Source organism: Aspergillus vadensis, assembly GCF_003184925.1.
Source record: "Aspergillus vadensis CBS 113365 unplaced genomic scaffold BO88scaffold_1, whole genome shotgun sequence".
NCBI lineage: Eukaryota > Fungi > Ascomycota > Eurotiomycetes > Eurotiales > Aspergillaceae > Aspergillus > Aspergillus vadensis.
The window spans coordinates 2,124,377-2,151,115 of record NW_020292039.1 but is presented as its reverse complement, the minus strand read 5'-3'; the positions used below and the strand labels follow the sequence as shown (position 1 = coordinate 2,151,115).

The 26,739-nt window shown below is 51.0% G+C and overlaps 11 protein-coding genes and 1 non-coding gene across 12 annotated transcripts; 8 read left to right on the top strand and 4 right to left on the bottom strand.

The window, feature by feature from the left end:
- Positions 1-1,449: 1,449 nt before the first annotated feature.
- Positions 1,450-1,749, top strand: BO88DRAFT_400441 (histone H4; the record flags this gene model as incomplete). The annotated part of the gene is made up of 1 exon (XM_025705574.1): positions 1,450-1,749. A coding segment is annotated over one exon (300 nt), but the record flags the coding sequence as incomplete, so codon positions are not given.
- Positions 1,750-2,283: 534 nt separating this feature from the next.
- BO88DRAFT_440147 (uncharacterized protein) lies at positions 2,284-7,676 on the top strand. The gene is made up of 4 exons (XM_025709762.1): positions 2,284-2,640; positions 2,741-4,034; positions 4,361-4,431; positions 4,685-7,676. The coding sequence occupies exons 1-4, from the start codon at positions 2,605-2,607 to the stop codon at positions 7,457-7,459; spliced, it is 4,176 nt and encodes a 1,391-aa protein (XP_025568559.1). The 5' UTR covers positions 2,284-2,604; the 3' UTR covers positions 7,460-7,676.
- Positions 7,677-7,841: 165 nt separating this feature from the next.
- Positions 7,842-9,435, bottom strand: BO88DRAFT_400436 (annexin ANXC3.2). The gene is made up of 2 exons (XM_025705573.1): positions 9,317-9,435; positions 7,842-9,252 (listed from the first exon to the last, which is right to left on the bottom strand). The coding sequence occupies exons 1-2, from the start codon at positions 9,333-9,335 to the stop codon at positions 7,964-7,966; spliced, it is 1,308 nt and encodes a 435-aa protein (XP_025568558.1). The 5' UTR covers positions 9,336-9,435; the 3' UTR covers positions 7,842-7,963.
- Positions 9,436-9,761: 326 nt separating this feature from the next.
- Positions 9,762-11,041, top strand: BO88DRAFT_400435 (U2-type spliceosomal complex subunit CWC24). The gene has a single exon (XM_025705572.1). It carries the CDS (start codon positions 10,239-10,241, stop codon positions 10,830-10,832), a length of 594 nt encoding a protein of 197 aa, XP_025568557.1. The 5' UTR covers positions 9,762-10,238; the 3' UTR covers positions 10,833-11,041.
- Positions 11,042-12,611: 1,570 nt separating this feature from the next.
- On the top strand, positions 12,612-13,283 carry BO88DRAFT_400433 (uncharacterized protein). Its single transcript, XM_025705571.1, has 2 exons — positions 12,612-13,135; positions 13,195-13,283. The coding sequence occupies exons 1-2, from the start codon at positions 12,632-12,634 to the stop codon at positions 13,207-13,209; spliced, it is 519 nt and encodes a 172-aa protein (XP_025568556.1). The 5' UTR covers positions 12,612-12,631; the 3' UTR covers positions 13,210-13,283.
- Positions 13,284-13,352: 69 nt separating this feature from the next.
- On the bottom strand, positions 13,353-15,186 carry BO88DRAFT_355418 (FAD-dependent oxidoreductase). The gene is made up of 5 exons (XM_025703703.1): positions 14,991-15,186; positions 14,383-14,929; positions 14,255-14,318; positions 13,816-14,165; positions 13,353-13,733 (listed from the first exon to the last, which is right to left on the bottom strand). Exons 1-5 carry the CDS (start codon positions 15,148-15,150, stop codon positions 13,424-13,426), a joined length of 1,431 nt encoding a protein of 476 aa, XP_025568555.1. The 5' UTR covers positions 15,151-15,186; the 3' UTR covers positions 13,353-13,423.
- A 200-nt stretch (positions 15,187-15,386) lies between these two features.
- Positions 15,387-17,463, top strand: BO88DRAFT_440143 (uncharacterized protein). Its single transcript, XM_025709761.1, has 6 exons — positions 15,387-15,506; positions 15,561-15,632; positions 15,691-16,104; positions 16,161-16,385; positions 16,433-16,710; positions 16,765-17,463. Exons 1-6 carry the CDS (start codon positions 15,412-15,414, stop codon positions 17,367-17,369), a joined length of 1,689 nt encoding a protein of 562 aa, XP_025568554.1. The 5' UTR covers positions 15,387-15,411; the 3' UTR covers positions 17,370-17,463.
- A 289-nt stretch (positions 17,464-17,752) lies between these two features.
- Positions 17,753-19,010, bottom strand: BO88DRAFT_400430 (EXPERA domain-containing protein). Its single transcript, XM_025705570.1, has one exon. The coding sequence runs from the start codon at positions 18,921-18,923 to the stop codon at positions 18,012-18,014; it is 912 nt and encodes a 303-aa protein (XP_025568553.1). The 5' UTR covers positions 18,924-19,010; the 3' UTR covers positions 17,753-18,011.
- A 278-nt stretch (positions 19,011-19,288) lies between these two features.
- Positions 19,289-19,696, top strand: BO88DRAFT_21638 (uncharacterized protein). The gene has a single exon (XM_025701962.1). It carries the CDS (start codon positions 19,396-19,398, stop codon positions 19,612-19,614), a length of 219 nt encoding a protein of 72 aa, XP_025568552.1. The 5' UTR covers positions 19,289-19,395; the 3' UTR covers positions 19,615-19,696.
- Positions 19,697-19,935: 239 nt separating this feature from the next.
- Positions 19,936-23,505, top strand: BO88DRAFT_460412 (uncharacterized protein; the record flags this gene model as incomplete). Its single annotated transcript, XM_025711112.1, has 6 exons — positions 19,936-19,957; positions 20,233-20,635; positions 20,684-21,389; positions 21,611-21,658; positions 21,709-22,066; positions 22,127-23,505. The coding sequence occupies 6 exons, from the start codon at positions 19,936-19,938 to the stop codon at positions 23,503-23,505; spliced, it is 2,916 nt and encodes a 971-aa protein (XP_025568551.1).
- A 320-nt stretch (positions 23,506-23,825) lies between these two features.
- BO88DRAFT_t10 lies at positions 23,826-23,911 on the bottom strand. Its single transcript has one exon. It is a non-coding gene; the product is annotated as a tRNA-Val (tRNA).
- A 1,155-nt stretch (positions 23,912-25,066) lies between these two features.
- BO88DRAFT_400428 (uncharacterized protein) lies at positions 25,067-26,150 on the top strand. Its single transcript, XM_025705569.1, has one exon. It carries the CDS (start codon positions 25,327-25,329, stop codon positions 25,909-25,911), a length of 585 nt encoding a protein of 194 aa, XP_025568550.1. The 5' UTR covers positions 25,067-25,326; the 3' UTR covers positions 25,912-26,150.
- Positions 26,151-26,739: the final 589 nt, after the last annotated feature.

The following is a 26,739-nucleotide window of genomic DNA, read 5'->3' as shown; positions in this document are numbered from 1 at the left end:
CCTGCTCACCTGGTGTCCATGAAGCCGCCTCGTTCCCATCTTCGACTCGACTTTTGTTGACGCGCCCGCCTAAGTATCTACGAGGATCCTTTGCGATGTATTATAAACCGCGGGATCTGACGTTATGCTGGGAGGCGCATCGTTTCCTACCTATACAACACAGGGGGGCTTTTTCCAATACATTGGGGCGCGGCTACGATTTTGCTACAGTAACGATTACGATTTGATGTCTTGTATCTTTCCTTTGCAGTTATTTTTGTCAGTTATTTACCGGGGCTACCTTTGCTGAGTGGATGGGATGCATGGTAGGTTCCTGCGCAGCATTTCAAGGGAAGCGAGGAGGCGAAGCAAGGAAAAGTGTTCGCATTGAAGTGGTCTAACGCATTTGCATCATTGTTTTTTTTTTTTTTCCATCATCTATTTCCGTCGATTGATGAGCTTCTGTATGGTGTTCGGAGCATGAATTATTCTGTTTCCTGTACCCTATGTCTTAATTTTTTCTCTACGCTCATGCTTTCTCCAAGTTTTGCTAAGGGTGGGTGGTGCATGGGTTCTCATTTTTATCCGAATTGCTATGCTCCAGGGAGGGTCCGTGAAGCGCGTGTAGCTGCAATACAGACTATGCAATGGTACACAATACAACCGATTAGATTGCGAGAGATGCAAGTTGCCACCGATGTAGAGAGTAGAATTCTGTATGTTGTACAGCGTATAGTGGGTGAGGAAGTGACATCCGGCCGCCAAGTCTCACGTGACGGACCCGCCGCCTTACGGCCTGAGCCGCGCGGGCAGCAGCAGAAGTTGGTCCCCAGCGGGAACAGCGCCAACCCGCAACCCGCAAAATCACCACCTCGAAAGCGGTCGTTCATAACGCCCTTTTTCACCCCCGCGGCCCGCCAATCAGGCTTCTCCATTGCTTTTGAGCCTTCCAGATCACCCTCTGGGGCTTAGTCATTCACTCCAAGGGGCAAAGCAGCGAGATCACGCTCTCGCTTGCCGCCCGCACCGCGAAACCTATATAAACCGGTGGCTCCTCCTTCTCCGCCACCTTCTTTCGCTCTCTCTCGACTCTTTTCTTCCTCTCAGCGACCGGCCCGCAACGCGTCACGCCAAACCACCCACCACCCACCACCTTCCATCAATCTTCCATCTCATACTTGTCCCAATCAATTAATCTCATCTCAGCAATATGACTGGACGTAAGTATTTAATCTTCTTTTCTTACTTCAGCTATTAGTTTCTCGTCGTTCCCTACTCCTGGGTTGGGGGATGGTGGTGATGATCTTGGATAATCTTGATGATGCACCCCTGGCAACACGTGACCGCGTACCTGTCACGCCCACGCGTCGTATCCATGATTCCATCTGATCTTCACTCCACCCTCACATACCTCCTTTACTTAATTAAACAACGCCATCACTCAACATGTACTAACATTCTCTCACAGGCGGAAAAGGAGGCAAGGGTCTCGGCAAGGGTGGCGCCAAGCGTCACCGTAAGATCTTGCGTGACAACATCCAGGGTATCACCAAGCCCGCTATCCGCCGTCTCGCTCGCCGTGGTGGTGTCAAGCGTATTTCCGCCATGATCTACGAAGAGACCCGTGGTGTCCTCAAGTCCTTCCTTGAGTCCGTCATCCGTGATGCTGTCACCTACACTGAGCACGCCAAGCGCAAGACCGTCACCTCCCTCGACGTTGTCTACGCCCTCAAGCGCCAGGGCCGCACCCTGTACGGTTTCGGTGGTTAGATTGTCTTCAACCACTCGGAAAGGATTACTGCTCTGGTGTCTGTCATCTCTCTGGTTGTGAACCTTCGACTGAGGTGTGGACTAGACCGGCAGGATCCGCCGTACATTCTGTTTCTGGTTTCTGGGGGTTATTTCTTTTCTTGACTCGTTACGGTATTGGGGTTTGGGATAATTGGGGTTCTTTTTTCTACAATTGGAATGGATTATGTCCACGGGTTTGATACTCTTACAACTTGCTTATTCTCTTGTTAATGGATGGGATCGGATGGATGGATTCGAAATCATTGTATCTAGACGGCCCCTTCGAGGCTTGATGGACGAAATATCACGTGAATGATCGTTGATACTTATTTCTTTGCTATTTGCTTTTGCAGCCGTAGTGTGTTTATATAGCACAGACATCGTAACTGGAATTCTTTCTTATACCAAATTGTTCTGGAATCTGTAGGAGGATAGAAAATCACCCGATCACATGCACCCCCGCACAGGCCACCTTCCACATGACGTAAGGGTCTGGAAGCATCCGTAGCACAGAACGAGAGAACTTACCTCGGTCGGCACAAGCATCCATCACATCATATCATATATCACTGTACCTGCCTGCTTACTACCTACTAGTTAGTATTCAGGCGATGTGCAAGACTGGGTGGTCTGATGCCCACACGACATGCATCTTCTAGCTAGTCGTTGACCGTTGATTGTCCTATCGGGTCAGTCACTTGACTAAATAACCGTCAATCTGCACATTCTTGGTAGATCATCATCATTATCATCTCTCTCCCACATTTCTTGTCTATCTTCTCTGAAACACAGTCACCATATTCTTGGCGATTTCTCCAGCCAAGTTGAATCAATATGTCGGAGTACAAGGTGGAGTATGATTCGGAGCTGGTAAGGTCATTGAATGATGTCATTAATTGTTCCTTCTTTATCCTTAAGGAAGGGGGATGGGATACGAAGAATACTAACGAGAATGCTATTGATATAAAAGGATTCCTTTCAGCTCTACCACCGCTACAAAGAACCCCAACCGAACCTCGACTGGAAGCGCGCCGCTCTCAGCGGGCCCGCACTTCCAGCGCTGGGCAATGCCGTGGCGGGAGCAGTCGGCTCCGCGCTCTCGAACGTCGCGACGTATCCGTTGAGTTTGATCGTTGCGCGCTTGCAAACGCAGAAAGTGAGAAGCGGTACAAAGTCGGGTGAATCAGAGTCGGACGCCGAATATACCAGCGTCCTCGACGCAGCACGCAAAATCTACGCCGAGGAAGGAATCGCCAGTTTCTACACGGGTCTAGCGCAGGATACGATAAAGTCCGTTGCGGATTCATTTCTCTTCTTCCTTGCGTACGAGTTCTTTCGTCAGCGCAGGATACGTGCCCGGTTCGGGAATACGCGCCGCAGCAAACATACTGTTTTACCGGTGCTGGATGAGTTAGCGGTGGGGGTTTTGGCGGGGGCGTTTGCTAAGTTGTTTACGACGCCGTTGGCGAATATTGTGGCGAGGAAGCAGACGGCTAAGGATGTTGGTGGTGGGAGTACGAGGGAGATTGCGGCGCGGATTAGGGCTGAGAAGGGACTGCGGGGGTTCTGGTCGGGGTATTCGGCTTCGTTGATACTCACGTTGAATCCGTCGATTACGTTCTTTCTGAATGCTGTGTTGAAGTATGCGTTGCTGCCGAGGAGTCAGCGACAGAAGAGACCGTCTGCTGTGGCGACGTTCTTCTTGGCGGCCGTTAGCAAGTCGATTGCTTCGTCCGTGACTTATCCGTTTTCGATGGCGAAGACGCGGGCGCAAGTTGCGGGGGGTCAAATTACGGTGGGATCTGATAGGGAGAAGAGAAAGGAGGATGAAGGGGTGTCGTTGATGCCGGCGATTGTTAGTAATGTGGTTGCGATTGCGCGCACTGAAGGTGTTGCTGCGCTTTATGCTGGACTTCCTGGGGAGGTGCTCAAGGGGTTCTTTTCCCATGGGTTTACGATGCTCGCGAAGGATGCGGTGTATTCGGCTATTGTGAAGAGTTATTATCTGCTGCTCATTGCGCTTCGGAGGTATCCGACCCCAGAGGAACTGCTTCAAAGGGCTCGCGAGCAAGCGGAGGAGTTTGCTGATGCTGCTCGTGAGGGTGCTCGTGATTTGGCCGAGAGAACACGGAGCGGCACGGAAGAAGTCCTAAGTCACCAGGCTGGGGGTGTGACGGTGGATATGACTTCCAGTGATTTGGCGGATTCGAATGAGACGGCGGAGATGGTGGGAGATTATGTCGAGGATGATGGTAGTGCGAAGAGTCTGTACCATTGGTTTTGGGAGAAGGAGGGATATGGCAAGGACTGAGTGAGAAGCAGAATAATCGTGTATCTTGTTACATTATTTAGCGATTAGTTACTTAGTATTGTAGAATGATAACTTTGGGTAAATGAACTTGGTTCTTCAGTGGATCCGAGCCGCGATCGACCCGCGGGACGCCCGATCGATTGATTCGCTCTCCAACCACCGCCTGTTTACTCGCCCTGTCAATTACCTTTTACTCCTACTCTTCTCTTCACCTCTTTCTCTTCCTTTCCTCCCTTTATGACACCCAAAAAATCTATCTAACATCTCTTCTCCAACCAGCATACCCCATGTCGACCGACCCCCATCCCGGTCCCGGTCTAGGGGACCTGGAGAAAGAACTCACCTGCTCGGTAAGTAAATCCATCATCATCCATCCACAAGTAGTGTGGGGGGAAGGAGATGTGCGGAATGCGGTCTGCGACTCCCCCACCCACGAAATATCTCACCGTCCCTTGCTTCGCCTTGATCGACTAGCGAAATAACTGGCCGGAAATTATTCCCAGTAGATGCTAGACAGACCAGAAGCAGCAAGACGAATCCTCGGATTGTTTCTGTTGCAGTTTATTAAAGTTCACCGGCTAACTCTCTCCCCTCCGACCCCAGATCTGCACGGATCTGCTCTACCAGCCTCTTACCCTCCTCGACTGCCTGCACACCTTCTGCGGCTCCTGTCTCAAAGAATGGTTCACTGCACAAGCCTCCCGCGCCCGGTCGTCATCTTCCGTCCGCTTCACTTGTCCGTCTTGTCGCGCGGTGGTCCGTGAAACCCGCCCTAATGCTACCGTTACTACGTTACTGGATATGGTCCTGGCGGCGAGTCCCGATCGGGATAAGTCGGCTGAGGAGAAGGAGGAGATTGCGCTGAGATACAAACATGGTGATTCGGTGTTCCCTGTTTTGTCGTCGGCGGATCGGAGCGGTGATGTTTCGGATGATGAGGATCGGAGGTTGTTGGAGGAGGTAAGGGAATTGAGTTTGCAGGAAAGTCGGAACCGGTCGAGGAATGCTACTGCTACGACTGGTCATCGGTCGAGGCAGTCGTCGCGGACTCGTCGCACGGAATCGAGCGCTGAGGTGGATGGGGCGCGACAACGACGGCGAGAAGAGGAGCGTGCTGGGCGGCGACGGCAAGGGGAGACTGCTGCGGAGCGCAATAGACGCATAGAGCATCAGTCTAGCTTGCGGTCGTTGTTGAGTTTGTCGGATACGGAGACGATACAGGATCAGATTCTACGGCAGATTCTGGAGGAGGGGCTGTTGGATGATATCGACTTTGATAATCTGGGTCCGGCGCAGGAAGAGGAGCTTAGTGAGCGCATCGCTGATGCTTATCGTCGGAGGCATAGGCTGCGGTCTCGCTCGCAGCAACGGTTGCAGGCGCGGGAGACGAATCAGACGTCGTCACGGGCTCGAGCTCGCTCGCATTCTACGCAGAGACCACAGGAAAGTTCCACCACGCCAAACGAGACTAGCCGGAATCCTCCTGTATCGAGACCGCATCTACTAGATCCGCTCATGGCACGAAATGGGAATCCGGGTCATCAGAGGCGGTTGTCGGATCAAGGCAGCAGCCGTCGGCGAACATCACCGGTGCCTGCAAATCCTGCTTCTTCGTCGGAGGTCACGCTGAGGCCTGCAGCGCGATCGTCTAGTGACGTGGTTACTGACCGTCCCCGAAATTCGCAGGCTGCCCGAGTCAGAACGGATTCGTCGCCGCGCTCTCGACGTGCCACGGCATCTGAGCAGAGCACACCGAACATCTGGGTGGAAGGAGCTAGGGAACGTGCCATCCGACGAGCTCCTGGTAGATTATCCATCGATTCACCACGGGTGGTTGCAGCTCCTGAGCAGAATACACACACCGGATCCTGGCCAGCGAGTCCGGGGGTGGTTGTGCCTGCGAGCAGTTCCTTGGTAGCAGAAGTGGGAGGGACAGGCAGATCAGAGGCGCGATCTCGACCATCTTCGTCTCGGTCCAATGCGCCTCGCTCTGCTATCATGTTCCGCGAACCGTCTATTTCATGCGATCGTTGTGGCAAGGAGAAGCTACAATATGACTTACACAAGAAATGTCCCAAATGCAATGATGGCGAATACCACCTGTGCTTGAGATGCTATCGCACCGGCGAAGGGTGTCTCGAATGGGCAGGCTTCGCCAAGTCCGCAGAAGCGGACTTTGAACGTATTATCGCTTCTTCAAGTGGCCATCCCTCGCCACTTCGCAGCAGCTCCCAGCAGCACATCTTGCAGTCGTGCAAGTACCGTCGGGCACCAGATATAGCCTACCGAACCGACCGAGACGGACGAGTTATGACCACCGACGACCCAGCCCAAAGACTAACCACCGGCTTCTTCTGCGATAGCTGCCAATCTCCAGCAAACGACTGCTACTGGAAGTGCGACCAATGCAACGAAGGCGACTGGGGCTTCTGCAACCGCTGCGTGAACCAAGGACGATGCTGCACCCATGCCCTCCTCCCCATCTGCCGCATACCACCCGACAGCAACTCAACTCCAACCGCTACCGCAACCACAACCGACAACACGCCCTCCCCATCTCTTGAAACCTACAAGATCCTCTCCATCGCAACAAACTGCGACATCTGCACGCACCCCATCCCCGACTCCACCCCGCGCTTCCACTGCCTCCAATGCAACAACGGCGACTACGACATCTGCACGAACTGCTACCTCCGTCTCGTGGCCATCGGCAAAATCCGTAAAGAAAACGGCCACAACGGCTGGCGCCGCTGCCTGAAAGGCCACCGCATGGCCGTGATCGGCTTCGAAGACCACGAAGAAGGCCAACGCCGCGTCATCCTCCGTGACCTCGTAGGCGGTCGTGCCCTCAACGACGACCACCTCATCCAGCCCTCCTCTCCAACCGCCCCCCCAATCACCACCATCTCCACCTCCAACTCCACCATCGCCTCCCCTGAAGTTGGCTCCGGCGACTGGAGCTGGAAAGAGGGCTCTGAGCGACGCAAAAAGGCTTCTCGGATTAGACCCTGGACTATCGGTGATCGTGATCGTGACCGTGACCGCTCCTCAGAACCAAGCACACCCACCATCACCACACCTTCCCCCTTCACTATATCCAACCCAGCTATATCCTCACAAGTTTCATCCCCAACAAATTCTACGACACCCACGAATGGCACCCGCCGCTACCCACCCGACGGCGGCGTCGGCTTAGTCGTCCATGCCCTATGGTCATGGTACCCCGAAGACGGAGTCAAAGACGAACTGATGTTCCCGCGCGGAGCGGAAATCACCGAGGCAGAGAATATCAATGATGACTGGTACTGGGGGTGTTATGCGGGATTGACGGGGTTGTTTCCGGGGGCGCATGTGTTTGTTGCGGGGGAGGTGGTTTGATTGATGGCTTATGATGACGATGGTGGTGATGGTGAGGGTGACAGTTCGGGGTTTCTTTTCATGCTGTTGAATTTGTTGTTTGTTTTCTTTGCTGTGTGATTTGTTTACGCTTTACTGACTGATGATGATGATATGTTTTATGACTTATGTTTTGTATGTAGTATATGTTGTTGTTACTTTTCTATGATGAATGAACGAATAGGTCAATGAAAAATACAGATATAAAATAAAGGTTGTTGATAGGTCAGGTTCACAGATTGCAATCAATCTTGATGGTCCCATTGATGGAAAGAACTAGCTAAGTAGAATTAACCTGCGTTGATGATAATCATCGCAATTCAGTAAACTAAATAAAGGCAAAGAGAAGTAGCCATCCAGCCCAGTCTATCATCGCCCATAACGATAATGCAGAAACAGACCCAGCCGCACCATCCCATACCCTGCCCAGTCGTAAGTCATGGCTGTTTCGTGGAGTAAACATTAAAAAAGCGATAGCATGTACGGCTACTGCAATAAAGCAACCATCAATCGCTGGTAATCACCGCTGGTCTCCCCCTTGACCCGCTCGATAAGATCTTTCTGGAACCGATGGCGATATGCCCGTTTCACCTGGTCCAAATGCCCAGGCGCCCAGTGCAGGCGGACCACTCTTGTCACCAATTTCTCATCCTTGGTTCCCATTCCCTTCATGCAGTCTTCGAGCTGCTCAGCGTCGTGCATGGCCGGATCCAACGCAGCCCCAAGCATATGCAGCAGTGCATCCTTCATGTGCCCGGAAAACTCTTTCTCGATGTGCTTAGTCAATTGAATGTTGTAACGATTGTAGAACGCATGATTGAGGGCACGGAGCTCGTTATCGGAGGCCCTGGCTATGGTACCACATACTTCATCAACATTGTTGACCATTCGCGCCGCCGTTGCTTGGTGAAGGGACTTGGCTTCTGCTTCGATGAGTTGCGGGTCTAATGGGGCTGATTCCTCGTGTCGAGAGGCGCGAAGTACCAGGGTAAATAAGTTCCGGGTTTTGAATGACAAGTCATCTTCAACGTCCTTTTCGAGAGCGCGGTGGTATGTCTGGTGATAAGCGGCCTTTATGGCGTTCATATCAGCATTGGACCGGGAAAGAAGGATGTCGTTGAGAAGCCATTCCTTCGTCCCAATGCCTTCGACAGCTTCCCTGGCGCAGGCCACATCGTACTGCAACGGGCCATCAATGATAGCTAGGAGACCCCGACGAAAGTAGCCGCTAGTCTCGCCTTTGACATCCTTGTAGAGATCTCGACGGATGTGGTGTGTGTAGGCGGATCGTACGGCGGCCATTTGGAGAGGGTCTAACTTGGCGAGAACCTGAATCAGGGTCTTCTCGTCTGTCCCGAAGCCTTTCATTGCGCGACGGAGCTGATCGGCTTGGGGTCGGAAGTCCCCGTTCGCTTGCTGACCTCGAACGTAGCCCAATGATGGCACGGACGCAAGCGGGGGATAAGATTGAGGGTGTGGTGGCAAGGGAGGTGCCGCACCGAACGATCCATGAGGAGCGCCCTGTGGAGGAGGCAAGCCTTGCGAATATCCTTGTGGGCCCCCGTGGTACATATCTAGTCGACCTGGAGGAGCGCCTTGCGGGGTATGAGGATATGGAGGCTGATTAGGGTGTGGAGCGCCGTAGGGAGGGTAGCCAGGCTGGTTCGGGTAAGGTGGAGAGGCCATGTGGTGCTGGTTCTGAGGAGGAAATGGTGGTGGGTTCTGTTGTTGACCGTAGCCCTGCGGCGGGCCAGTGAATGGAGGATATGGAGGGCCTGTGATGAAGGGCTTGATCAGCATGATGCAGGAACGCGGGGACAATTGTGGGGCATCACATACGGTTCTGATGGGGATACATGATGGTATAGGAATAGAGGAGGATCTATCTGTTATTAAGGAGGAAGAGGAAGCTTCAGGGAGAGGAGAGGGCCAGGGTATTTATTCCGCGAACAGAGGCGGAGCGAAGTCATGATGAGCACCGCCTCTCGAAGATCCCCAGTTTGGGAAGGAACCGTGGGATCGGAAGAGTTTAGCAGGATCCACAAAGTTATGTCAAAGCAGGCAGGGACTACCCTGGTTTGATATGCTACATAGTACATACTCATACCCTGAGTGCTATGGTCGGGCAGGCGGCAGTAACACCGATTTACCTTGGTTGTGCTCCATTGGCCCAGTGGTTAAGGCTGCAACCCACGGGATCTCCGGTTCGATCCCGAGATCGAGCAAAACTTTTTGTAATTTTGCTGCCTTCTTGGTCTTATACTTTGTCTCACTCTCCTTGACTGTCGTTGAGAGCATCAAGTCATGATGATCGCAACCAAGTAGGCAACTGTCATAAGCAGTTTCTCGGAGAAACTTACTTTCATCTGCAATTCCAATCACCCGGCGTTCGTCAATTTTATGCTGGATACACCACCAGTTCGGTGGCACCTGCCGTGGCGCAGCACAAGGCTGACGCACCTGCGCCATGACGCCGCGCATAAACTCTGCTGAAGGCGCTCACTAGGCAAACCAGGTATTAGCGGATTTGGTCATCGGTGTACAAAATTCCCTTCATTCATTGATAATAAGAAGTTACTCAGGAAGTTTCGCGCGTCTTCGATGATGACATCAGCAGATGTATGATCACGTGAGTAACAACTCTATCTTATCATCACATGATCCGGGCGCATCACGTTTATCGCGTCCTTGATGTGCTTGGTCATTTCTCATCTCGCATCAACTCACAGATCCCCGTCGCAGACCTGTCGCTCATATCACAATGGCTGAGACGACAAACGAGACAGCTGCAGCTGCAGCTGCAGACCCTCAACCCCCGGTTGTCACCTTCAAAAAGCGTGGCGCAAAGGCCAGTCAGAACATCCGCAAAAGACCAGCACCGCCTCCCGTATCGCAAGACGACGATTCTTCCGACTTTTCCTCCTCTGAAGACGAATCCGGTCACAGGATAAAGCGCAGAAAGAACAAGGGTGCTGGAGTCGTATCTGCTTCATCCGCCACTACCAAGCCTGTCGATCGGGAACCTGCGACCACCGCCACCGGTGATGGCAAAGTCCAGCTTGCGGATACAAACGACGCCACAAAGCATGTCGACTGGTTCGACGAGGATTCTAAGGATGCGCGTTCGTCTAAGGCTCAAGCTATCTCGAGTGAGCCGCAGATGCCGGACGGCACATATAAGGGACTGGCAAACCAGACGTCATTCATCAAGAAGAATCCGAATGCGCCAAACAGATCATTTGGACCGATCAAGGCGGCGACCAATATCCGTACCATAACGGTGACAGATTACTCTCCGGATGTGTGCAAGGATTACAAGCAGACTGGGTTCTGTGGTTTCGGTGATAATTGGTAAGTGTCTTACCCTCAACAGACATATTTGCCACCTGATAGGGGGTACTCTCTTTTTTTGGAAACATATGCTAACAATTCGTGTATAGTAAATTCCTTCACGATCGAAGCGACTACAAACAAGGATGGGAACTTGATCGAGAATGGGAGACCGTCACCAAGGGCAAACAATTGAAGGGAACAGTGGTCGCGAGTGCCGACCGGACAACGACGGAGAACAAGGACGATGATGAAGAGGCCATGCTGGAAGACATTCCTTTTGCCTGTTTCATCTGTAAGGGGCCATACAGGGAGCCTATCGTCACGAAATGCGGTCATTACTTCTGCGAGCAGTGTGCTCTGCAAAGGTACAGGAAGGATCCAAGCTGTGCAGCCTGTGGATCCGCCACGAATGGATTATTCAGTACGGCTAAAAGATTGAAAAAGCTGCTAGAGAGGAAGAGGGAACTTGCGGCGAAGAGGAGACAGGAGGCTATTGAAGCCGGTGAAGAAGTGAGCGATGATGAAGACGAAGAATAAGATGCATGTACATAGATATCAATTGTTTCGGATGTAGGGAATGTCAACAGGACGCTCTGAGAGCGCCTTCATCATTGACAGACACCTACTGCATATTTCTGAATTAGTGCTCTTTTGGACATTATGCTTCGTTTTGTGACTTCATATAGGGTAGGCTTGACACTTGGAATTTGATGCTCGGGTAATTTTGTTAGATCCATTCACAGGGGTCGCTCCTCCCCCTTAACCAGTACCGTGAACGTCTCACAAACTTCACTAGAAAAATCGACAAACACAATGCCTCGTGTTTGAGGCAAAGCCAAATGGATAAAACTATACCCGGAAGCTTTCGAACTCCTGCTGCTCAATACCATTGATATGTTCAGCCCAACGACGTGGCTATCTTAGTGGGTTGACACCTGCATGTATGCAGAGCAGATAAGCAACACGTCAGCAAGCTGTCTCCCAAACGATGATGTGGCTTAGCCTCTAGATGTTTTCTCGAACAACAGTAGAATCAAACGATTATCTACATCAACCTTCCCAAGGCTGAGGCGATAGTGGGGGGCCATACGTATGCTTTGATCCACTCCGAGGCGCTAATTGTGCCCTAAACGCTGTCGACCGAACCCGACGTGTGGCCACTTTCTGCTTCGGAAATCGGAATGATATCAGGCGTGAGTAATTGAGAGTTAGTCTCGCATACGGTGGACTGAGATTGGTTTCTAATTCATGACAACCTGTTCTTCTCAGTAGTCAATATCATCCACAGTTAATGAGCAGCGCCCCATCCAGCACAAAATATCCCACAGCGCGGCTTGTCAGGAACCACGTACCAAAAATATGGAGACTACGAACCCTAAACTTGGAATTAGACGCCCCTTCGTCTCAATAATATTCCCCAGTCTAACCCATGGATTCGACTTGTTTGACAGCCCCTGATAGGCAACATTGTTTACATTCCCTTCCCCCCTAAATAATTTGAATCATTGGGACACAATGTCAAAGTCGGAGGAGAACGGAGGCGCTGGTTGAACATAGAACCGCCGTCTCATACCCATAGCACTACGTATTTAGCAGCAACCCAGCCACATAAGAGCCCCATACACACTCAACGATATCATCCATGCTATAATTACCACGGCTAAAACAAGTGTCCCACATCTGCTTAAAGAAAGGCGTTGCCTACTGTGGCCCCTCTCCCCACCCCGCCGCCCAAGCCTCAAGCAACGTGGTTATTTAAGACCTTAACAACCTTCTCCATCCTTAGACAGCACTCACATCCATCCTCACAACTTGGTCACAATGGGACTTTTCTCACACCATCACCACCATAATCCCCCTCCTCCCGGTCCCCAGGGGCCCCCTCCTCCTCCAGGCGGCCCCGGGCCCTGGGACCGTCCTGGTGGCCCACCACCACCTGGCCCTCCCGGCCCTCCTCCTCATGATCCCAGAGACCCCTGGGCTCGTCCTCCTCCTCCCGGCCCTCCCGGCCCTCCTGGTCCTCCTCCCGATCAAAGAGACCCCTGGGGTCGCCCCGATGGTCCTCCCGGCCCTCCTCCTCCTCCGGGACCGAGAGATCCCTGGGACCGTCCTGGCGGCCCTCCTGGCCCTCCTCCTCCCCCAGGCCCCAGAGACCCTTGGGACCGCCCTGGTGGCCCCCCGGGACCTCCCCCTCCTCCGGGTCCTAGGGATCCTTGGGATCGCCCTGGTGGCCCTCATGGTGGCCCTCCTCCTCCTCCTGGGCCCCCCGGGCCTTGGGACCGTCCTGGTCCTCCTGGTCCTCCTCCCCCTCCGGGACCTCCTGAGGTATGTTAGATATGGCACTCCCCAATATGTCCTTGTTTTTGTGCTAATGATGTTGGTAGTACCGCCGGTGGTAAACGATCAATGGTGTCGGTTTGCTAGGAAGTGATATTTGTGTTTTACCTGTATATATGCTGTTTTTGGTTGAGAGTTGTATATGATTCCCAATTGCATTTATTCTATATTCGTCGTTAGCATGGTTCTTGTACGGATTTTTAAACCAGTTACGATTTATTCATAATAATAGGTAGTATATACTGGGTATAAACACAACGCTATTAGACAGCAGAATTACTCCCACTCCCCATCCAACTCAATATCCTCCCCCCTCTCCTGTATCTCCAACATCTCATCAATCGTCCAGTCCCGATACACATGACCGCGGGGTATATTCGTATCCTGGAACGGCGTGCCCCGCTGCAAATGATCCAGTACCTTGCTGTAGTTCTCCTCGGCGTAATTCTCCGGCTCATGGCCCCAGATCCACTCCGCTGTTAGATACTGGAGCCCCTTTGGTATGAAGTTGTTTTTCTTGGGCTTTTCGGAGTAGCTTTTCAGATTGATGAGGCCTAGCTTTTGGAGGCAGGAGACTCGGATGAAGCTGTATGTGGATTAGATTCAATCTTTGTTTGAATTTTTCCAATGTTATTCTGGGTTTGATTAGAAGAGGGTGATAGACGTACCGTAGTCGATTATGAACCCTCAACGCCCACGGCACCTGATCTGTTCCTCCCGCCATTCGTAAACATGTAGCCAGCGACACTGCATCTTCAATACCCTGTGTTGCGCCGTTGCCTGACGCTGGGATGTAGGTGTGTGCGGCGTCCCCGATCTGTACGATACGGCCTGCTGGTGAGACCCAGGTGGGTTGGGGATCTCTCCACATAACGCGGAAGTGAAGGAGTCGGTCTTTGGGTGTGAGACGGATTAGCCGATTGGCTACTTCTGGCCAGTCTGGGATAGTTGAAGTTATTTTGAGGACGTCTTCGGGGTCGGATTGGTGGGACCAGGATTCGGTAGCGCTTTCGTAGTCCTAGGGTTGTTTGCGATGTTAGATTTATAGGGGCAGCGATCAGGCTATATATTGTTGTGTTGTTAGGGCAAAATGTCTGCTTAACTCACTTTGTGGGATAAAGTCCAGGACATTGTATCAGATGTCCTGATGACGAGGAAATGGTAGTGCTCGCTTTTGTCAGTCAGTATGAATTATTCATGACGCAGATAGATATCTTGTGGAGGTATAGTCATACCCAGCCCAAAATTCAATCGGTCCTTCTTTTTCACCTACAACCGGAAATCGCTCTCGAACCATCGGATCATTCATGGCTATCTCGACCGGAAAGGCTGTCCGATAAAGGGCTTGTCCGGTTGGTCGTGCCCGAATCTCCTGCCCCAGTGTCACTTTGGTCGAATGGCTTCTCAACCCATCGGCAGCAATGACGACGTCTGCTTCTAGCCGTTCGCCATCCGCCAGTATTATACCTGCACGTTCAGTATGACTTCGCTCGAAATATTCCACAGCTCTGCAGTCATATTCGACGCTGATACCGATGGCATAGAGCTGCTTGAGAAGCATGCTGTGAAGTTGAGGTCTCCAATGGCGGGTGATTTGCCCTGGCACCTTTTTGGAACCCTTGTCCTGCCTGTATTCAACATGATTCGGCTCTGTTATACGGTCGCCACTCAATGTGTAGAAGGCGAGATGAGGCACGAATGCAATCTTTTCGTTCTCTTCGGCTAGATTGGGCCAATGTTTGAATGCGCGGGTTGCACTAGGGCCGATTGTGAACGAGTCACCTGGTAGGCTTGTTAGCTGTGTCGGGTTCAGTTGTGTCGGTCAGAACGATGGCTTGCTTACCTGTAGTGACTTCTTCAGGAGATCGCTCGACGATTCGAACATCGTGTCCATTGCGCCAGCATTCGAGAGCAGCCATTAGTCCTGCGACCCCGGCCCCGACTATCAGGACTGATATGCCGGTTTCTGGGTAGCGTTGGGTGCAGTCGTCTGTCACCGTCATTGTGTTGCTGAATAAAGTGTTCAAGAATGTTAGATATGTGCTTCTTGGTCATCGAAAAAAGAAAAAGGGAATGCAATCTCCACTTATATCTTGCAACATTGCGGGTAAAGTTTATTGTATCTGACATCTATACAATCGGTGCTAAAGGCTGCCGACACGGACGCGGGATGCCGCTTATGCCGACCGGCACCACCACCATCTCACTCCCTGCACATCTTCAAATCACAACCACGCCTCCCTTCTGTCCCGTTCCCGACCGACATGTCCACTCCTGATGCTCGACATCTTAAAGCCTGCAGACCGTGTTCCAAAGCCAAGGTCCGCTGCGACCCCGGTCCGACCGATGCTTGCCAAAGGTAGAGACGGACGAGGTCACCCGATCAAAGGATAAGCACTAACGATGGAGCCAGATGTCATCGTCTGGGGAAAGAATGCACCAGGCAGGCTTCGAAGCCGCACACGGGAAAGCGGCATAATGTGTCGTATGTGTTTACGAGTGCGCATGAAGTAATACCTATGGCTACTGACTAGTCCGTATAGTAGTGACGTCGGCCGACTAGAAAAGAAGCTCGATAATGTGACTTCATTGCTCACAGCCTCACAACGGTACATAGATAGCATCGGTGGCAGCAATGCTAGTCCATTTTCTGCTACTGACAACACTCTGGTTCTTCCTCCTGTACTGGATGAGGATGTGGAGAAAATGCTTGCAGACTTCAATGAGCGTATCACAAGGTTCCTTCCGTTTGTGGTACGCTCGCCTCGTATAGGTCTGGACGACTTACGCACCATCAAGCCATTTCTAAACCTGGTTATTCCAGCGGTTGTCTGCCAAAATGGATCTGCACAGCTGGCTCATTCAATTAAAGCTAGAGATTACTGGATGGAGCATATGCTAGCTAACGGGGAGCACAGCTTGGACCTACTTCAAGGATTCCTCGCGTACCTTGGCTGGTGAGAGCACCTACTTACATGCAGCGTCTGATATCAATCCTCTCACACTTCATCAGGACACAGACCATGGTTCCTGCGCCCCGTTCGACGATGATCAATAACTACCTCCATATTCTGGAGGCGCAGGTGATCAACCTCGACTTTCATCGGGAAAACAAGTTGTGTACTCCGGGCACGGTGTTCTCCTACCTTCGGGTCTTCAAATATGATGAGCGCATGCGCAATTCCCGCACCTTGGAGGAACTGAGAGCTTACCTCGGGTGCTACTACATGGTCAATATGTGAGTAATATCATCCATCCAGAATGAGTCAACACTGACCGTAACAGGTTATCACTATGCCTGGGAGAAAAGGAACCCATGGAATACACAACATACACCGACGACTGCTGCCGCAGAATCCAAGAAGCAGCCGAATGTGAAACCGATCCGTACCTCCTGCAGCTAGTCCGCATAGCCCACATGGGCGAGAAAATCTATCGTGCCGTCCAGTACCACGAAAAGGATACTCCTACCGGCCTAGCACCCAAAGCCATGGCAATACGGTGGCTACAGAAGGAAATCCAACAACTCAAAGATTCATATTCAGGAGAATTCACTCAATCTCGTACGTCCCTCCACCAGCCTAACCCACCCCCCTCGGACCTAACAAACACCCCAGTAATCCTCAACATGCACTACCACACCCTCGAGATGCTTCTATACCGCATAGCCCTAGAGCGCGACTTCGAAGACACAACCTTCAACAACTACCCTATCACCCAAATCGATATTCTCTGCGCTTGCCTCAACGCCGCACGATCTCTGTTCGACACCCTCCTCTCCATCCCACCCATCCTCTACCTCCAACTCCCATACACCTGCTGGACGCAAGTCGGCCACGGCCTCGCCATCCTGTCTCGGCTCCTCGTCCACAACGACCCCACGGGCTGCTGGGACCGAGAGTGGGCCCGGCAGACAGTAAGCTTCGAAGACACCGTCGACACGTTTTCGCTGAAAGTCGATGAAACTGTTGCGCAGGCGACGGCCGAGAATCTCTATGTTCCGCCTATCTTCACGCATATCAAAGCTAGGACGGTCATGTGGAAGGAGGCGCACCAGGCGCGCTGCGCTACTATGGATAAGTGGAGGTGGAATCAGGAGCAGGTCCAGATGGCGGCGTCTTCTACAAGTGGGCCTGGGGCTGTTTTGGATGGAGGGGTGCCTGATGTTAGTATGGAGGATTTGTTGGCTATGGGGCCGATTTGGAATTTGTTTAGTTTGTAGTATGGGTAGATGGGGATTCCCTTGAGTTGACGTCTATTACATTATTACTTGTTCTCTCGTTGTGAATCATATGCGTGCTTGTTAGACTGCCTGGGATGGGCTATGTAACACGGTAAGTACCTATCCCAGCCCAGCTGGATGCTGTCATTCACTTGTAATATATTAAGTGAGTCATAGATTAGATTAACTCGGCAGTTCACGTCGACGCGTCTCCGGCGCACACAGCTATTGGCTGGCTCCCCAAGAGTGGATTTTCGCGATTGTTTGACATCTCGGTCAATACTAGGCTTTCATTGGTTATGGATGATTGTGTGAGCTGTTTATGCGTCACTGTTTGTGGGGTTACCAGGTGGTTGTGTCACCAAGATAAGATGAGATGAGATCAGATGTGGTATGCTTGATGTAATGGTATATGCAATGAACATTAATCAGGAGCTAGTAAGTATCAAACAATCATAACCAAAGTATATAGTCAAAAAGTATACCAGAAAAAGAATAAGCGCTTATGCATCCCCGTTAGGTCATGTCAGGCAAAAGACAGGGTATCATAATCCTCCACGCAGCCCCGACAGTATGTTCTCACATGTAATGGGGCTGCCTCCGTGTGGACATATCGTCCGTTCGAACATTCTGTTCATCTAGTCACCTTCCAAGCTTGTGTCTGGGGGAGCTGTTGTCCCGCTGCCTCTTAATGACGGTGGAGGAGCCGGTAAACTCCTTCCATGCCTCCCACAGTATCCAACCGGGGACAACGACCCAGAGGCCGTTGAAGATAACAATATAGAGCACGAAATACAGGAAGCTATCAGTAGCCAACGCTGTATTACCAGTCAACATTTCCGGCAGGAAGGTCATGAAGCCTCCGTAGATCTCGGCCGTTGCCAACACAATCATCATGAACCACATCTTTGCCTTGATCGCTTCCTTCTCCCTCGACTGCCGGCCGGCAGCTTGATAGACCCAATAGCTGATCAAGGAGGCAGTGATACCGCCGAAGATAACAGTGATCAGCTCAATCGAGATAATGGTAGGGTCGGCACCACCCCAGCGGTGGTCTGCTTGAGCATATTCATGCCACAGTTTGGCAGTTGGTGAGTTGGAGTATGTGGCGCCGTAGACGTGGTCTCTATCACCGAGGAAGACGGGGTCGCGGCTCTCGCTAGGGGAGATAGGGGCGTAGCTGAAGAAGCAATGGAAGAGGAAGAGACCTTCCATGCCAAAGTGGACTAGGGCATCGAAGAGGTGCCATCCGAATAGCCAGCGATCGCGTCGGGAGTGACTTGGGGCAGGGAGGAGATAGTTGGTGAGGAAGAAAGGAATTAGGAAGATGACGAGAAAGTAGAAGAGTGAAAAGACCATTTGCAGGTCGATGTTGAATGGCATGTTGGATGGTTCTGGAGGATTGGACCAGCCAATCTGGCTTTCTAGTATTTTCTCGGTTGTCTTAGGAATGTCGGTTTGGTTACCGGCGAGGGATTTGATGAATTGAAAGGCGTTCTCGAATTGGAGGCTCGAAGCTGCCCAAAGGGGCTCGAGCGATGTTATAAATGCCATAGTGATCGACACTCGCTCACAGCGTGATCTGACAATGAGAAACAAAAGCAAAAGTAGTATATCAAAGACAGATGATGCTATTTATTGTTGACGGAGAAGCTATTTTTGAACCCCTGAAACGCGTGGATTTCCGTCACCGCCTGAGGCACCCTGAAACTATACCCAATTAGGTCGGGATGACCCACCGCTTTCTTTGTTGGGTTTGTTTGCTTTCTTTCAGCTTGACTCACACTTCTCCCTCTTGTTCTTTCTTTCATTTGGCCTGGTCGTGTTCATCTTCATTGATGGCACTTGTCGAACAACCCTTTGCGGAGGGAGGGAAGTACAGTTCCGTAATTGGCAGATACGAGCGGCTGTTGTTTTGACTGGATCCGGATGATGAAAGGAAGGAACTATGCGCTAACGCTAGATAGACTCCGCACGCACCAGCGGTTGATGATCTGCCCATGGATGTTGTTCCCTTCCTGATGGCATGGACAGTCCGTCACGGAGCCGATGCTCTCGGATCCGACAAGAAGGTTCATCAAGTTCATCTCGATATGGAGTTCAATGCTATACAGCTTTCTTGATTGCTGCTCACAGCATGGCGATTATGACCCTATACATGAATGTTCGATTTGACCAACTTGACCCCAATGCAATGGTCCGGGGTATAGCAACTCCGCTCTTTGTTGCTCTTGGGGCAAACTGAAAGGAACCACCCCGTACGTCAGCCAACCACCTGTCGCTGAAAACGAATCTAGAGCGTTGAATCGCCTTGGAGCTATCACTTCCTGACACTGTGATTCGCACCTGGCCCAAACTCTATTACCTCGTACCCTAGCTCTGCAATGACAATCCCTGCTGTCCTACTTTATGCTGCGCCTCGTAGTGATCTTGCCCGTCGGTTGCATTTCCGATGCTCTCTCTACACGAGAACACTATCGTGCCCTGCCCAAGAACCGGGGGTTCTGTTGGTACACTGGAACTTCGCGCCAACCCCAGTATCGGAAAGAGTCACATGAAGCCCCCCATGTGCGCCATCCTTCCTTCAAGTTTCGTCTCGTGGCTTTCACGCCTACCTGTATGTTTATAAGATACGTATGCCGAGCTGTCCATCTGAGACACTGGCTACGTGCTGCGCCCTTCGTCTCCACCAGCCTCTGGCTTTGACACCCGTGTTTTGCAGTTGCTGCCTACTCGTGAATTACTCGTCAACTGAAATTTCCGGCAACCTCCTATTTCCTGTGTTTATGTCCTTGACACTAGTAATACATCATAGCTTACCTAATTGATAAGAAGGTAGGAATGGCTTCCTATTCCGAAGCAGCGGACGTTCCGGAACTTACCAAACTGGCACGCGACCTGTATCTTACATGCAATTCTATCTCCGGAGATGCCCCTGACGGCTTTAATCAGCTTGTGGCTAGTTTGGATTCCCTGCATAACGTGTTTCAGACCCTGAGAGATGATGTCAGCTCCAGAAAGTTCGAGCTTGCAGAGTCAGATGAGGAATGCAAGCATACCCTCCATCGGTGCCTGATTTCATGCTCAGGGACCTTACAGCAGCTGAAGGAGGTGGTGGATATGTACCGAAATCTAGGGTTTGAGAACGGGAGACAGCTATGGCAGTCCATAGATTGGATGACACAGCAAGCATTTATTGACGATCTTAAGTCTAAGATCGTGGCTCATACATGCCATTTGGGCGTATGCGTCGGCTCTCTTACCAAGTGAGCAGTCATAACTAGCCAAGATGTTGACCGTATCTAATATTTTAGGCCTTCGTTAGAAAGAACTGAAAGCTCAGCGACAAAAGATTCGGCAAAGGATATACCTCCCCCAACTCCTTCATCTTGGCAGGCACATGACGACGTCTCGCCTATTTCGATTTCAGTATCTACGCCTCGCCAACAGAATGTCTTCATTCTAGCGGAGCTAGAAGGGACGCAACCAAGCAGGTCAAACCCCGCCGCTCCACAACCCTCATGTCCGCCAGAAGACCCCTCTCATGTTTCGGCTTCCTCCGAATCCATTGTGTCGGGGCACTCGGACACGTCTAGTTTCACGGCTACTACGTACACCTCACCTACTAGTCCAGCTACTTCGACTTACAGCCCTTCACAATCAGTTGTGCCAGAGGTTTTTTCGACGGAGAAAGAAGTGGTTTGGTCTCGTGGACCAGGGTCTGGATTCTCAGCTATCAAACAGCAAGGGCGAATTCAACGATCAACCTCAATAAAACCAGGCGAGTCAACGCCGTGGGGTAGCCCTGGCCATTCAGGAGCTGATGCGATACAAGAACTTCACCGATGGCAACTACGAGAGCAGCTGTTCCGATCGCTGCGGTGTGAACCCCGTGATAAGATGCATCAGCCTGATGCAGAACTTCTCGCAAGTTTTGATCATATAGCCCACAAGGAAGAGCGGGCTCAGCAACTGACTGCGAGATGCTGGCTGTTAGTTGCTGTTTGGTGGCTTCTGAAGGTATATACACACGCTTTTAGCATTTCCCCCTTGCCGGCTGCTTACATATGGTAAAGGCCAGGACAGCCCTTGCGAATAGCGAGAGATCAACACTTGCAAGCACTAGAGGCAGTGTGAGCCCGTCTGCACTGTCATGTAACTCGAGTCACCAGGCATATGTGGACCTTCTGAAAGCGTCATATATTCTATATGACATAGTCTTGAATTGTGACAACCCACAGCTGCTTTTGGAGGATGAGATCAGAAAAATGATCTCAGATCTATCAGACGTAAGCCAACCAACGGACATCTTTCTTTGTTCAGGCTAAGCAATTCAAAGGGTCTCAAAGAGGACTTTGGGCAATTTAGCGCCGTGGATGTACCCGATTACGCTGCGATCCATTCGCAAAACCTCGACTTTTGGGAACCTATACAGCCCGAAGAGATGATTGGGAAGGATGGCCAACCAGCTAAACCAGGAAACTTCTGCTATATTACAGTAGAACTGGAGGATGCTGGTAAAGAGGATGAGCAAGTTCTTTTCCGCACTTTCGTGAATGCAGGGATCGGGGCCAAGAAGCTCCGTATGCGATCCAGAGGTGCTCCATACATGCTACTTCTGTCTACAAAGTATGGTGAAAGCGAGCCCAAGATTAGCCTCTGCAACCAGTACGGAACATTTTGTGTACAACGAGACTGTAAGTGTCTATAAACATGGCTAGAATGGCTAGAAACGACGAAACTAACTCAATCTACAGTGGCACCAGGGGATCTAGCTCAGCTGATCCAGGTATCAAATGCATCACTCACCAATCTATCTGTACCGAAGCCAACAGAACCTTTGACCCTAAAGTTTGACGCAATGACTTTGTCTGTTTCGTTTCAATACATGTCAGATATTATGCAAGTGATCAGCATGCCCAAAGCGTACTTCGATGCCGTCCAGATACGGGAGCCACTTGATTCCGACCAATTCACAGAAAAGGTTACTTTCAAAAGTCCGGCCGAATCAGTTGAGCAGTTGAGGATGCCTAGCATGGTGTCAACTAGTCCTCCCACAGTACACAGATCCTGCGAAGTGCGCATCTTGGAAAGGTCGTTTGGCGAGGCGTGGCGCTCTATCCGACGCATGGTCATCAGTTCTTCAATAGCTGACAAACCCGGACAGGCTACAGAGTTTTTCATGCCTCTGAGCCATGTACAAGTTAGTCGTACGACGGCTTCTGGATTCATCTTGCTGAAATGGTCAGACACTGGTCAGGAGAGGTCCAGCAAAACAGACGGGAACTACCATCCACTTTTCACTTACGTCTATGACGGCAGCAATCCAAACATAGGCCTTGGTATCCAGTTTCGTTCACAGGAGGCTGCGGATAAACTGGAAAAGGCTGTTCTGGGTCTAAGCCAGAAGCCTGCCTTCACCTGGTCTCAGGCCAAAAGCTCGGGGCAGGTATACGAGGTCGCTGACATTGCGCCCGATGAGAAACGCTATAAGGCAGTGATGATATGTCGCACTCGTGTGGAATGGAAGCAGTGCAGTTTACATTATCTTTTTAGGGATATGGACTATCTGTACGACCATTCTAATCTCCGTGTGAAGTTTCCCCGTGCATTATTCGCCACTTACATATCCTCACACGTCGACCAGCTATATCGGGCTGATGGTCGAGTGTTTTTCTCTCACTGCGAAAAAGAGTTCAAGGATATGACAGTGGAGTTTCACGAAGAGCGCGTGCTGATGGCATTTATGTCCTCGCTTGCATCAACATACAAGCTGGTCTTCTCCAGGAGAGCCACATCCCTCATGACCAAGGAAAAGCTACTGGTCCTCGGTCCTAGAAAGTCAGTGAAAGGAGACTCACAAGTCCAGCTATGGCGCGATGGAAATACCATTCGTCTTGCTGCGCGTTGGAGCGACCGTATAACGGACAGGTGGCTCACAATGACCATACCACCATCTGAACCATCCAGAGCCGGAAATCTGGTCAGCTTCCCCCCAAGCAGCTATTCCCGGGGGATGGTCCTCAACATGACCAAGATAGCATCGGGGGCAGCCAAGAATCAGAATAGAGAGCACAAATCGGGGCCAATTACGATCACCTTCCCCAATCTAAAAGGTACGCCTTCCTTTGCTTAGACGAACGACGATGCTGATGTGCTTCAGACCGGGAGGAATTCGTTGCGATCATAACGGACAACCATCTGAAGTAAACGGCAAAGCCTATAGTACCATGTCAAGGCATTATTTGTTACGAGGATTGCATGGGACCAGTAACCAAGATCAACGGTATAGCAAAGCGCAGTAAGACCCACCGTGAGAATGAGGAAACCATGGAACTTGAAACCAAATTTGGAGGCAATATACCAGACGACCCGAACAATCAAAACAAACAGTATACATTACGAGAAGGCAGGGATTATCAGACTAAGATTATAGTGTAAAAAATACAAAAAGAGTAGTCACGCCCGGGATCGAACCGGGAACCTTCTCGGCGCGTCAGATTGATGTGAACGAGAAATCATAACCATTAGACCACGTGACTGGACAATGGGGTAGTTTGCTGGATTTTGGCTTACGGAGTAGACAACTTCGCTCCCCAGTTATCTTGGAGGACTGTTTGAAAACTACTTCGATCCGTCGCAGCAGGGCATGCGAACTGCATTTCACAAAAGATAATCTATAACAGCAATTACAGTCAATATAAGGGCAATCCTCTGGACACATTGTCATCATGCACTGACCATAGCTTGATCGTGGTGCTATTAACCAAGAGCATTATCGGAATGTTAACTGTTACACACATCCATATCCAAATCTAATCCAAATGGCAACCAGGAATAAATCCTCTACATATAAATTTGGATATAAAGTAGTATCCAGAGTACTTGTTATCAAGCCAAAATGTATAGAACAACCTATCACATGAAATCTTGAAGCAAGAAGAACCGGAGAGAGAGAAATTAGGTCTGTGCTGCAATGCAACAGCAACATGCAACATCTCCCATCTTCGCCTCCAAACACTATGTGCTGATCGCCTCTCGTGCCGGAGAGAAAGGCAACAAAGCTATCAGCACTCGTAAGCTTGTGATAAGAGCAAAAGACTGCAGATCACCCGTCTGTGTTCGGTGAAGAGGAGACATGGTCGATTTAGTCAGTCATTTTCATTATTGCTCTGTACCCCGCTTGATCATGCCGCTCATCTGGAGATCCGCACGAACACCATCTTCAACTAGTTACGGAACCTGCAGAACCCGCCCAACAGGTAAGTAGCTGTATATTTTCCCCGACAGAATCGGGGAGAATATCTAGGCATTTGATTTCAAAGCTAATGGAATTATTAATATTATTAAAATTGGTAGTAACATCCTTCCCGCCGCGCAAGCCAGTCGCTGACTCTAATTCCATTCGTCATAGCTAACCTATTGCTCATCGTCCGTGACTCAATTCAAGGCGCGTCTATCCGGTTCCCTACTAGCGGATGACCAGTAAAGGGTGCCTCAAATCATGTATTCTTCAGCGCCCACCCCCAGATCGTCTCAGTCAGTTTAGTCGCCCGGGTGATCTCTCCCCAGTGTTCTTGTCCTCGACGCGTGCGCCTTGCACGTGCGAGCCTCATGACCCATGGGCAAAGGCTGAGCTTCTTATAACGCGAGGCTTGTTACCAACCGCCCTGGCCGGGACATTTTATTGAGATGTGTCCTGTTTTACTTCACCATGATTAGTGCTTGCCCTGTTGGCAAGCCTTGGGATTCTTCTTGTCGAGGAGGAACTGACTGACTGACTGACATATCCGGGTATTTTGTTGTTGCCTGGGCTGTTCGGGTTGTCTTTGCTTAGGTATCTATCTATTTATCTATCCCGTTGGTATTTATAGTCAGTTGGTTTTTCTTAGTTGTTGTTCTGTTCCTAACTGATTTAGCTGTTCTATAGTTATTGTTGTTCTTAACCTTTGTTGATATGCCACACTTAGTCCACCACCGACGACGCCACTCATGGCCATATTGCGGCCCTGGGACACAGCTACGTGAACGACGAAACCTGCCGCTCGTTATCGCTGAGCAGCAACGTCAGTTCGAACAGCAGTTCTTGACCCCGGTGGGATCTGAGGATTTGCTCGAGGATGATGCCGCATCGGCGGGGATTGTTCGTTCCAGGACGGCACGGTCCCATCGACGTTGGTACGCTCCGTGGGATTCAGCTTCGCCTGGCGCCTCTGGACAAGCCACAGACCATCATGCTGGATCGGGATCGGGGTCCCTCCGGAAAATGATCCGTCCACCTCTGGATAAGGCCCGATCACTCTTTGTGCTGCCGACCACGACCACTACTGGGGAAAGTGTGCTGGTTTCATACTGGATGCCCCAGGGAGCTCCTATCTTGCCCCCTTCAGGTTCGATTGCTGAAAGAGGGAGAGTTGCTGATATCAAGGCCGGAGCTGGATGTCTGTCAGTTGAGCGATATCATCGGCGATGCCATTCGGAGCAGCCTCGGTCGTGGAAAAGGCCCAGCGCCGCGTTGTGGCCATTGGAAGAGGAACAATAGATGTATGCACTGTCTGTTAGTTTGCGCTGTTTTCTTGATTATGTCCTAGATGTGTGTGTGTGTGTTTTTGACAGGTTTGCACGCATTGCATCGCGAGGGTTGCTTTCATGGCGTTGTGTGGGCGTTTTGCATGCGATGGGCTTTGTTGACGGCGACTGCATGTTTATTTGATGTTATAGCAAGACCAGTAGGTCATACCAAGTCTAGATAATGAAGAAAAGGTCGGTCTTCGGAGCAAGACTCGTTGCAGCTTTTTGGTTGCCTGTATTCCAGTAGATTCATCTCCCAATCTCCTTGTGCTCGGAAGCGCGTGCCGGCCAGCCTCTTGGCATGGGGCACGTGAAGGGCCGTGATGTCATTGGCGAGCTCAAGAGCCTCAAGTGGGTCACTGGCCGGCGTCCCAATTGGGAAGGCCGTCTGAGACTCCAGCTGGCTGTCTCTGTCTTGTCTGTCGCTATGGTGTTGGCCTCGCTTTCAACACCATCCGCAGCGCATCGCCTACCCTATAATTCCCTCACTCATTCCATCGAGGCATTTTCGTATATCCCGCATTTTGGACCGTGACAATCTGAGCAGGGATCATGTTTCAGATAAGAGCCATTTTCACGCAGTTGCTATTAAAAGCAATCCGTGAGTGTGTTCTCTCCGGTTCATGGTAGCCTGGAGAGGGGAAGGAGAGGGAGAGACCAGGGTGGAGATCAGCACTAGCTGAGACTAACACTTGGGAAAACACCTCCTGTGAGCCGTAAGCCCTATGTCCCGTCCCTAGTCCGAATTCGAACATCATTTCCTATCCTGCTCGCTAAGTCCGAGCGATCATACCTGTCT